The following is a 12547-nucleotide window of genomic DNA, read 5'->3' as shown; positions in this document are numbered from 1 at the left end:
GGAGTCAAGATCCCTAATTTACCAACAAGCTTTAATGGAACCTCCAGTAAACCTAAAGCACTTTGCCAACAGCCTTAGAAATCTCAGTCCTCACAGCATCTCTGTGAGGTCACCGTTGGAGCATCTTTGGCTGCAGTGGTCCAGAGTTGAGCTCAGTGGAGTTGGTAAAGACTATGCCCATAGCATGGTTCCAACCGCTTGTAAGAGGAATCACCCTTAAGAAAATTTACCAAGATAGTAGTTTTCCCATCTCCGTACTTTGTTGGTTATTGTTTTCCATTTCCTTGGGTTTATCCTTTCAATCCCTTTGCTAATTAAATCGCTGAGAAGTATATACTGGCAAGAATAAACACTGTCAATGTAGTGCAAACAAAACTCCTTTTTGTTATTGATGATAAACCATTTCAGAGAAGACCAGGCTGAGTCTAAAGGGTTTAGGTAATTGTAAGGGGAAGGCAGAGAGAGTAGTTCATGGCCACAGGACTTGGCTACCTCAGGGCAACACACAATGCTCGTTAAGTTAATGACTGATGGGGCATGGACCTGGGCCTCTGGCTCTTCATCTTCGTTTGGCTTCATCCTGTCCTGCTGCCTTCTCTCTTTGATCACAATGGCACACTTCCCATAGGCCTTCTTTGTGATATCACAGAACTCAAAGAAGAGGCTGTCTTCCTGTTTGATGCATAACTCATCTCTTAGGAACATCCGATACTTCCAAGGCACCCATCCTTGATTACTACCAGCATGCACAATACACCACGTTGGAGTTTGCATGAAATACCCATCACTAAGATCTTCTCCAGTTACAAGACTTTCAGTGATATCGGTTTCTCCTAAATATATAGTCTTAAATCCATCATATTGTAGCATTCTCAAGGTTTTCAAATATTGGAGACATTGCTTCCTCCTGATGCTATCAAATGGATTTCTGGTGATGATGTTTCTTAAAAGAGGGTTTGCAAAGTGAGGCATGGTGTCTCCTCAAGTGTTTTTAAAAGCTTGCATGTCTCTCTCTGTGCACATCTGGCAAGAGTAGCATGATGACCTCACAAAGGGCTTTCTTACAGCTAGGCCAGCCACATAGATACACTTTGACTTTCAAAGCCTGACTTTCCAGCAGGACAGGATGAAGCACCATGAAACACATACTCAGCACAATTTTCTTCTGGCTTATAGGGTATGGGAAGTGCTGACCATAAAAATGTTTCTTTGATGTTGCTTCTGCCATGGTTTGGGACAGCGATTGGCAATTATATTAGTTTGCTAGGCCTGCCATAACAAAATACAAGACTGGGTGGCTCAAACAACAGATTTATTCTGTCATGTTTCCAGAGGCTGGAAGTCCAAAATTCAAGCATCGGCAGGTTTGGTTTCTTCTTCTGAAGTCTCTCTCCTGGGCTTGTAGATGGCCACCTTCTTGCTGGGTCCTCACATGGCCTTCCTTCTGTGTGCATCCTAGCTCTGGCCTAATCTCTTCTTATGATCACTAGTCCTGTTGGATTAGGGCCCACCCATATGATCTCATTTTACTTTAATCACCTCTTAAAAGACCCTCTTTCCAAATAGAGTCACATTCTGAGGTACTGGGGTCAGGGTTAGGGCTTCAACACAAAATTTGGGTGAGGGGGACACAATCCTACCCACCACAACAATCTTTTAACAGCGATGAGCCACATTTATGACCCCTTTCCATTTGGTTCATGAGGATGAAGAGGAATATTTACATTCATTCGTCCAATCCAGATAGATTTATTGAGCACCTACTAAGCACTTGGTATTGTGCCAAGCACCAGTGGTAGAGCCACGACATGCCCAGTGAAACCTGCACATGTGTGTGGTTTAAGTTTGCACATGTGTGGAGTTCACAGATGGCAGAGGAAGGTGAGGCAAAGAGTATAAGAAATTCAGCCAGCATGACTGTCTTTCACTGGGGCTGCCAATTCTTGAGCTAATTCAGTAACCTATCTGGAAAGCACTTTTAATTTTATATACTCAGGGCAAAAGAGAGTTTTCTTTAAATCCCAGCAGCCTCTTCAATTGCTTTTGTGTTTTCTTGTTCCCGTCCTTGGAGCTAAAGGTGTTTCATAAATGTACAAAGCAGTTTCCCTCAAATGACAATGTGGACAACGTGATTTATCAGGTCCTTCGCTCAACTGTTGAATGGATGAGTATTTCTCTTCTCACCAGGGTTTTCTTGGGATTCAAGTTTAGGCAACCCTGACAGTAAGATTTCCCCAGCCTAGTTAACATGAAGCATGTGTTCTCTGAACAGCCTCTCAGAAGCCAGGAACAGTGAGCTTGGGTTGATTATTAGCTTATGGCCATCTTCTCTTAGGATTTTTCTTTTAATAGTGGGCACCATTTTTCAGACCAAATTTGATAGGAATGCCGAAGAGGTAGAACAGAGGTGTGGCTGCTGTGGTTGAAGTGGTAATGGTGGCCCCAGAATCACCCTTTTCAGCCACTCCCTTTCCCCACTGTCCCAAAGTCCCCTGTGCTCTGGAATGGCAGTGTGAAAACACCATATAAAGCAATGAGGTCAATTCTAAGACAACAGTTCTTTGCTTCTTTCATCCAATGTTCAAGTATGGATATGAGAAACATGATCAGAAGTATAGAAGAGAATGTGTCATATGTTATCTTTTGTGCAAATATATACATATAACTAAATGATAAATAAATATAGATATTTATTTATATTTTCAAGTAGGAAAAACAGAAGAATGAACCAAATATGAATTAAAATTCCTTACCTACAGGGCGCCTGGGTGGCTCAGATGGTTAAGCGTCTGCCTTCGGCTCAGGTCATGATCCCAGGGTCCTGGGATCAAGTCCCGCATCGGGCTCTCTGCTCCTTGGGAGCCTGCTTCTCCCTCTGCCTCTCTCTCTCTGTCTCTGATGAATAAATAAATAAATAAAATCTTAAAAAAAAAAAAATCCTTACCTACAAGTGGAGGAATAGAACAGGAAGGACAGAAAAAGCAAGAAATATAGACTTTTCTGAACGTACCTTGTTTTATAGTTTTAGCCAGAAAATATAAACATTTTGCATTTTTTAAAAACAAAAGTTAAAAAGGAAAGATAAAACAAAAAGTTCTCTAAAATATGCAAATAACGCTGAAACTAATGAACCTGCTTATCATGTCAATAATAGCAACATCAATAAAAACACTCAACCCAGCCACAGTGTGTACTTCTGCCCCCCAGATTGTAGTCCCTAATATTGTCTCCTATTAGAGGAATCAGTGGTCCTTTGGTTCTAGGGGAAGGAAATGTACAAGACGAGCTTGGGACATCTTGTCCAGCTTGAAAGCAAGGAAGCCATCAAGACTACCAGGTTCTGTTGGAAGGACCCAAGATTTAAAAAGGCTCCCATGGCCAACAATGGAAGAATTTGAGCATCAATCAATAAAGAAATAAATAATGACTGCAAGAAATTGAAGCAGAATGAATGTATAAAAATCTTTGAATTCATAATGGTACTGAAACAAACAACAAATCAAATAACACAATTAAAAAAACACTCAAAAAAATCTGTTGTTGCCCAGAGATGACATTGGAGAGCACCATTGCACTATTTTGCCAATTAATAAATAGAAGAATCAAATGCTTATCTTGCCTTTTCTTGTGTGGATTTCATTTCAGAGTGGGATATGCCAGGATGGCGAGTCCAAGCAGATGTCAATCCAAGGTGATGGGTGTGAGTGTGGCCCCACTGGGCTGTGTAGGGAAGTAGAGTAAATCTGAGCACTGGGGTCGTGGGCAGAGGCTCTGGTACCAGATAAACCTAGGGGTCAAATCTTAGCTCCACTCTCAGTAGCCTCAACTTCTCTCTCTATAAAATGGGGAGAATACCTATGGCAAAGTATTGAGGCAAGGACTTATGAAGTAGCAAATATAATTCACTGGCATGGAGCTTAATAAATGGCTGTTATTGTTGAGACAGACTGTCTGGGAAGACAGACCCTCAGAGAGCTTGGCAGTGACTGATGCAAAAAGAAAAAAGTCATGGAGGGAAGGGCAAAGGGGGAGAAAAGGAAGGAAAAGTTAAAAAGAAAAATCAAGACTGAGGACTAACACTGAAATGAAGTAAGTTGTCTACCCCGAGACAAAAATGGAAAGTGTTCCCTTCCTCTTTTCCTTCCTTCCTTCCTTCCTTCCTTCCTTCCTTCCTTCCTTCCTTCCTTCCTTCCTTCCTCCTTCCTTCCTTCCTTCCTTCCTTCCTCTCTTTTTCCCTCTCAACTTCATCAACAAATCTTGAATGCTTCCAGGTTCCAGGTTGTGTAAATCTTGGAAAAACTTGAGTTCCCTGAAGTCCCCTCAAGGAAGGCGCCATCTTGTGGGAGAAAAGAGTCAACAATGAGTCTCGGTAAAAGGAGATGGGTCTTGGTTGGGGAAAGAAACTCTAGAAATGGGGCCCCACGGGAGGGACACCTTCCAAGGAGGAGATGGAGCAGGCCACGTGTGGAAACCTAGGGATGGGGTGGCCATGGGGAAGAGCTTGTATTTCAGCTGAGATAAATCTTCAAGGAGCTCCTGACCTCTCTCCTCACGGCTTGACGTGGGGACTGTCACAGAATTGCTGAGGAAGGGGTGAGCTACACAGAACCCAGAGAATGTGCACCCAATGGTGGTTGTAGGGGGGACTGCAGCCACCGAATTCAAAGATTTCTCCATTGAGGGGGATGGTTAGGCTGAAAAGAGACACAAAGATATGAATGCAAAGCGGGGGAGGGGAGGAGGGACCAATGGCCATTTAGGAGGGACACTTTGTTTATACCTTATCTGTGCACTTCCTGCTTGCTAAGTGGTCTGTTGATTAAATCTTTACCCCTACTTGGGAGGTGAGAGTACTTCCTGGTATTTCAGGAAGTGGGAAGCTCTGGAAGGCTGGAAGGGGGTGGGCAGTGGGAGAGGGGAGGATCTGTTAACCGTCAAAATTGAAATTAAAAAAAAATTGGGGGGCACCTGGGTGGCTCAGTCAGTTGGGCATCTGACTCTTGATCTCAGCTCAGGTCTTGATTTCAGGGTTGAGAGTTCAAGCCCCACATTGGGCTTCATGTTGGGCGTGGAGTCTTCTTTAAAAAAAAAATGTTCTATTACCTTTTAAGTTATAAACACAATGCATAGGTGTTGTAAATAATTTCCAGCCTTAACAGAAGTCACTGTTCATCCACACCTGCTTTGCTCACCAGCCAGAAAGCTGTTGGAATTGTTCTGTGTCATTCAGACACTATTCTACCTGGATTTAGGAGTATAGATACAGATCCATGAATAGACGTATAATTTTTCTTTTTTTTTTTAAAGATTTTATTTATTTATTTGACAGAGAGAGACACAGTGAGAGAGGGAACACAAGCAGAGGGAGTGGGAGAGGGAGAAGCAGGCTTCCCGCGGAGCCAGGATCCCGATGCGGGGCTCGATCCCAGGACCCTGGGATCATGACCTGAGCCAAAGGCAGACGCTTAACAACTGAGCCACCCAGGTGCCCCCAGACGTATAATTTTTCAAAAAATGAATCATACTCTATATTCTGTAACTTGCTTTTGTAAACCTCACAATAAATCACAGACATTTTTCCATGTCATTAATACGGAAAACCTAGTTGTTTTTAATAGTTATATTGTATTCCATTGTTTGGATGTGACACACACTATTTGAAAAATGCCCTATGTTGCGGTTATTTAGATTGTTTCAAGGTCTTTGCTATCTCAAATAATGCTATGATGAATATCTCCTCATAGTTACGAAGGTCTGATGTAGATATATGCAGGGAAAAGTAGAGGTCAAAAGCCATGAATGGTTTAAATATTGGTAGATATTGCCAAATTATCCACTAAAAAGTTTGTACCAATTTGTACTCAGATTGCTACCACCACTTGATATTAGTAATCTTTAATTTTCACCAATCTGATGGGCAAAAATGGCACTTCACTGTTTTAACTCCATTAATTATAAGTAAATCTGGCCATAGAATTTGAAAATATTGACAAGAGGAATTTGGTATAAAATGCACACATTTAGATGCCCTTGGGGGTTATTTTTAGAGAGGGCACAGGGGCCATGGGTTTGGAAGAACCAGCCAAAGGAGGAGCCATGGGGCTGGGCCCAGGTGGGCTCCCAGTGGGCTGCCCACCAGGCCTTGGAGGTGACCAGAAAGGGGGTTCTGGAGTCAGAGTGATCAACAGAGGGATGCAATGCCAACCCACAGCCCTTGAAGAGACTCCTTCTGCACCCCACCCTCACTGGGCTAGTGGGAGACCTCGCCAGCATCTGGGCAGGACCAGGGAGTAGCCTGACATGACAGCCAAGAGGGGCCTGGACTCAAGCAAATCATTGTACCACACACAGCCAGAGAAACACAGAGAACCTTTCATTTTTCCTCCTTCCCTTGGTTCTGCACCTCCTCCGCTTCCCCTCCTTGGCTGTAGGTTCTCCTGGGAGCTCCCGAGGGCTTGGGAGAGAGAACATGGCAACTCGGGGTTATCTCCCACTTTGGAGATTTTGGAGGGTGATGGAAAGACTACCAGGGGGCAGTCTGGATCTGTGTCCATGATGACTTAATAAGCAACACCATAATCACCTCCCAGGAGAGGAGGCCTTGTCAGCCCCCAAAGTACCCTCATGCCCCTTCCCAATCACAGCCTTCTCCCTCAGTCCTAATAGTAACTACCCTCTGCTTTTCTAGAAAGTTTTTCTGTTCTTTCTTCTCTACGGCCTGGGTAACTGATATTCTAAGGTAGAACACTGTAGTGTGTTTAATTTATTTAAATTAATTTCGTATAATTGGAAAATCAAGTTTGTTTGATTCAAAGACAAAAAGTGACAGAAGTCCTAACTTGAATTCACAAGAGGAGGGGTTGTTGGGGGATCCTAAACTTGGTGAGGATTACTGTAGTTTTATTGAGTTCTGCCCGACACAAATCATGCTTGGCATTTAAAAAAAAAAAAAAGAAAGAAAGAAACATTTGGAAACTGGTTGCACCAAAAAAACCAAAAAACCCAAAAACAAAACAAAAAAAATTAAAACAGTCACCACACCTATGAATAGATTTGTGTATGTGTGCATTTATTTAGGTCAATGACGCTGGAGTCAGCATTGTTTTTTGTTTTTTTTTAAGATTTAATTTATTTGCGAGAGAGAGAATGAGAGACAGAGAGCATGAGAGGGGGGAGGGTCAGAGGGAGAAGCAGACTCCCTGTCGAGCAGGGAGCCCGATGCAGGACTCGATCCCGGGACTCCAGGATCATGACCTGAGCCGAAGGAGTCGCTTAACCAACTGAGCCACCCAGGCGCCCTGAGTCAGGCATTGTTGAGGCTTCTTACCCCCCATTCCCAAGGCCAGAACACTGGCACGGCACTGAGGTCACCCCTCCACGCTGCTCACTGTGGGCACCCCAGGAGACGCTTAGATCCAATTCTTGTGGTCCTGTCACCTGGGTCCTGGAGTTTTGCTGGGGTTAAGAACTTCTAGGGTGCCCCAAAGCCACTGCCCAGGAGGCCCAATCACATTCGGGGGACCAAGAACGAGCAAGTCGAAGACCCCCAGCACCCCCACCTAAGAGCCTCTGTCCAAATCTGGGCTTGGGGATAGCTCTGCCCCGTTCCCCTCGGGGGCCCTGGCCTCCCCGCTCCCACCGCAGGACAGGTAGCTCGGTCTCCCGTACACGGAGGTGGGGGAGGGGCTGCCCTCGGGCTTTGGCCTGGCACCTTGAACCCCCTCTGAGGCCCAGAGCCTGGCCTTCCCTACAGTAGGCAGAGAAGGAAGGGAAAAGGGCTGAGAATGAACCTAGCTTCACAACTCACAAATGACCTGTCCCTGTACATGTGCGAGCAGGTGTATGTCAGACTTCTTGCTTCCTCCCCAAACTTGCTGTTGGGAGGATACTCCCAGTGAAACGTGTCTGACGTGCTCAGGCAGCGACTGGGGGTAACACTAATGTGCAAACTTAGTGTTGGGAACAGCCCTGGCCCTCTACCCGAAGCACCTTGGTGAACTCTCCATGCAGCCCATGGAGTTGGAAGGATTCTTGCTCCATTTTCAGGACAAAGTGTTTCGGAAGAGAGGGCAAAGGGACCCCTTCTCCTTGCCTTGCCGACCAAAAGAAGGATCCTCAGTTGCCTTTTTTCCTACAAAATGGACTCTTAATAAAAACACTTCGTGTACTTTCTAGAGCTAAGGAGAGTTGAAAGGGAGGGACCATGGGGGCATATGCCTGGATCCTCTCTGGGGCTTCTTTTCCTCACATGTAGAATGAGAGAATTGGACCAGGCAAAGGCTGAGTTTCATTTGCCCTAAAATTTGATCTTTTTCTTGTGGAACAAGTAAGATGTGTGTGAGTGTAGATGTAAGTGTGTGTGTGTGTCTACAATGTGTATATGTGTGTGGAAAATAGGTATGTGTGTGTGTTTCTGTGGGGGGGTGTTTACATGAATGTGTGTGTGTGTGTGTTTATACACATGTGTGTGGATTTTAACTGGTGCAGGACACCCACCTCCGGATGTGCTTCCTGTTTTCTCTGCAGCTGAGTGACCTGCTCACAGGGAATGCTTTTCTCAGGCCCGGCCTGGAGTGACAACACTTTCCTGCTCCACACTCCTCCCATGGCCCTCTTCCCACGTTATTCCCAGCTCCCACTGCTGGGCTGACGCCGGAACCATTAGTCAGGGGAACTACCAAATTCCCTTCAACCTTCCTCAGCTCACCTCCTGCCTCATTGGCTGAGGCAAAACTCCCAACTCTGGCTTCCCCGTGGGCCTTCACCCAGCAGAGAAGAACCAGCCCCCAGAGTTTAAAGCTTCCTAAAGGGTCTGCCTGGCCCTCAATGGGGTACATGGAAGAATCGTCTGGGGAGCTCTATGGAATTATTTAGATCTGGGCCCCAAGCTCAGAGGTTCTGATGCAATTGGTCTAGGATGAAGCCTAGGCATCATCAAGATTTTTACCAGTGGGGGCGCCTGGGTGGCCCAGTCAGTTAAGCATCTGATTCTTGATTTTGGCTCAGGTCCTGATTTCATGGGGCGTGAGAGCAAGCCCCACATTGGGTTCCACGCTCAGTGAGGAGTCTGCTTGAGATTCTCTTTCCTTCTGCCCTTCCCCCTGCTCTCACTCTCTCTCTCAAATAAAAGTGTTTTTTTTAAAGAAAGATTTTTACAAGTGTCTATGTGATTCTAAAGTGAAGCCAAGGTGAGAACTCCTGTCTTAGAACAAGTTTTAATCAGGGCCTAGTGGGGAGCCTGTGGGGTGCAGAATGTTAGAGCCAGCAGGGTTAATTTTGAAAGGAACAGAACCACTTTTAATGATTGTTTTTTAAACATTTTATTTATTTTTGCGAGAGAGAGCCAGCGAGCACACAAGTGGGGGGAGGGGCAGAAGGAGAAGCAGACTCCCCGCTGAGCAGGGAGCCGAATGTGGGACTCTATCCCAGGACCCTGGGATCGTGACCTGAGCCAAAGGTAGACACTTAACTGACTAAGCCACCCAGGTGCCCTTTAATGACTTTTTAATGTAGAAATATTTGTTTTATATAAATGCAGAAGAGAGAAAGTAGGGGATGGGTTTGAGCTTCTTTGCTGCTTTTGGTGGCCTGAGGAATCCCATGGAACATGGTGTCTTAGTCCGTTCCAGCTGCTATAACAAGTTACCGCAGATTGGGGCAGTAGGGGTGGGGGTTCGGGCGGTGCTTAAATAGCAGACATTTATTTCTCACAGCTCTGGAGGCTGGAAGTCCAAGATCAAAGTCCCAGCAGATCCCGTGTCTGGTGAAGGTCCACCACTAGCTTGCAGACAACAATGTCCTCATTGTATCCCCACATGGGGGAGAGTAGAGAGAGGCAAGATCTCCCATCTCTTCTTAGGAGGGCACTAATCCCATCACGCAGCCTCCATCATCATGACCCAATCACCCTCCCCAAGGCTCCATCTCCTATTACCATCACAGTGGAGGTTAGGATTTCAATGTGACTTTTTGGAGGGCACGAACATTCAGTCCATAGCACATGGTTTGAGAACTCTGTATCTGGTTCAATTCTGTGTGATCATTAGTGCTGTTCCCCAGACTTTGGCTCTTGGCCTTCCAGACACATGGTAGGTAGGAGCACTTCCCCACCACCCCTGTGGTTGGGCACAGCCATGGGTTCATTCTAGCCAAGGAGTGGCGGGCAGAAGTGATAGGTGTCCCTTCAGCCTGGACCATTTAATGGTCCAGGTGAGACCCTTCAGAGCTCTTCCCTTCAGCACTGAGACCAGCCGTGTTTCAGAGAGGGACTGTTCTGGAAACCTGGGTCTCAGAGTAAGGACAGTAATAACATGGAGCAGAGCCCCAGCTGACCTGCAGTGCACCTGTGGCATGAGAGAGACACAAATCTCAACCAAGGGGCGCCTGGGTGGCTCAGTTGGTTAAGTGACTGCCTTCAGCTCAGGTCATGATCCTGAAGTCCTGGGATCGAGTCCCACATTGGGCTCCCTGCTCAGTGGGAAGCCTGCTTCTCCCTCTGACCCTCCCCCCTCTCATGCTCTCACTCTCTCATTCTCTCTCTCAAATAAATAAATAAAATCTTTAAAAAAAAATAAAAAAATAAACCTCAACCAAACTAGTAGCCTTCCCGACTCCTTACCTTGAATGAAAACAGAAGTGTATTTTGGACAAAGACTTAATAGAAACATCACATGGACTTCTGAATCCGATAGACCTAGCTTTGAACTTCTTGCCAGCTGTGGATGATTGACAGGTTTCTGAACTTCTCAGAGCCTCAGTTCCCACCTTCCGGAATGTATAAGGGGACCGCCTGGGCTGGTCTATGTCAGAGCACCTAGCATTTGGTAGCATTCATGCAGTGTTAGTCTTCTTCTCTTCCTCTTGCACCTGATTGTACACCCTGCTTGCATTTTCCCCACCCCACCCCCCCTTCCTGACAGTACCATGAGTTTGGTTCAGGTGTTCACTCATCTTCCATGAAGCTCAGGTTCTTCTGGAGGAAGCCACGCCAACTCCCGCTCCACACTCAAGCCAATCCGCATATTCCGCTCCCCACCCCCATCACATGGTTCAGGGTGTGCTGTGAGAGAAGCAGCCCCCCAATAAATCTCAGGATTCTTGCTTGGACTTCTGGACACTCAGGCTCCAAGAGAGGACTAACCTTGCTTCCCTGCATCTCTCTTTCCCGAGGAACAGATCTGTCCTCTGTGCAAAAAGCCTCGCCAACACTTGTTCAAACATGTCCGACCCCAGTGGGGGATGCGGCCTAGGCTCCAGCTGGGACCCCCACTTCTTTTCTGCTAATTAAACTTCCTAATAGAACAGTACCAAGTGGGTTTGCAAGGGAGGGGATGTGGGATAAAAGGACACACGTGCAAGTGCTTGTCTGGGCCTTGGTGACAGCTTGGGGCAGAAGGCTTGAGATAATCAGGTTTCAAACCACACAGGAAGGACATGACTTGAGGGCAGACAGCTCAGCATCTCCCTGGCAAATACTAATTACAATAATAATACTCTCCAAAGAACCTTAGCGTTTGGGCGCATGGGAAAGCAACCAGAAATCCATGTCATGGAAATGATGTGGCTTAATAACATTACGACTTCATTTTAACATGAAGACTTATCAACATAATCCTGCTTGTTGGCTTCACTCCATTGTGTTTTCCAGTATGTCAAATTATATGGCTAATGCCGATGGTGGAGGACATAAATCTCTTTGTCTGGCCTTAACTGGAGGTTTATAGATCAATTTCTCCATTGTGTTGTAACCTATCATCCTGAATCATCAACACTTTGCCCATGCTTTTCTTACAGAGTTCCCAGCCTGTGGAAGACTCGCCTTCTGTCACACACTGATGTGGTCATCTGGCCAGGTCTGGGAGGAGGAGGAGCCTGACTGGGGGGATGTCCATATGCCTCGCAGAACCTAAGAGAGACCCTGATGCCTTCTGAAAGTGATCTGCACAGAATCTGTCCCTCTGGAGAGGCATTTATTACATGCCAGGTCCCTGATGTGCAACCTTTCTCCTGGAGCCCTCCCTTACATCATCCCCCCTTGCCCCCGCCCCAACACACATTATTTCTGACCAGAGCTACCTGCCCCTTCCCTGCTCCCAAAGATCCTGCCTCACCTCCAGCTTTGTTTTTGTTGTGTTGCCCTGTGTGGTCCCTTGACCTTCTCCAGGAGACTGTGTTTTTCTGTCTTGCTGGTCCTAGCACAGTGCCTGGGCGCATGCCATATAAGAAATATATATTTGGTCTTTGCTTTGGTTCCTAGCACAGAGCTTCTCCTCCTCCTCCTTCTTCTTCTTTAAGATTTTATTTATTTATTTATTTTAGAGAAAGAGAAAGAGACCATGTGAGCAAGCAGAGGGTGGAGGGGAGGAGGAGCAGAGGAAGGAAGAGGGAAAGAATTTCAAGTAGACTCCACGCTGAGTGCAGAGCCTCATCCCAGGACCCTGAGATCCTAACCTGAGCCGAAACCAAGAGTCCAATGCCCAACCGTTGACTGAGCCACCCAGACGCCCCTCTAGCACAAAGCTTCTAAAACCGTTGGAAATATCCTGAG

At 46.1% G+C, this 12547-nt stretch overlaps 1 protein-coding gene across 1 annotated transcript; it reads right to left on the bottom strand.

Moving 5' to 3' along the window:
* Positions 1 to 216: 216 nt before the first annotated feature.
* CUNH21orf140 (chromosome unknown C21orf140 homolog) lies at positions 217 to 972 on the bottom strand. Its single transcript, XM_045863586.1, has one exon. It carries the CDS (start codon positions 970 to 972, stop codon positions 217 to 219), a length of 756 nt encoding a protein of 251 aa, XP_045719542.1.
* Between the last annotated feature and the right edge of the window lie 11575 nt (positions 973 to 12547).

The sequence above is a fragment of the Mirounga angustirostris genome, unplaced genomic scaffold, assembly GCF_029215605.1.
Source record: "Mirounga angustirostris isolate CCGP_5_RB_7025 unplaced genomic scaffold, mMirAng1.0.hap1 SCAF_1, whole genome shotgun sequence".
NCBI classification, from domain to species: domain Eukaryota; kingdom Metazoa; phylum Chordata; class Mammalia; order Carnivora; family Phocidae; genus Mirounga; species Mirounga angustirostris.
Note: the sequence above shows the minus strand (reverse complement) of the source record. Positions and strands in the feature narration are given on the sequence as shown.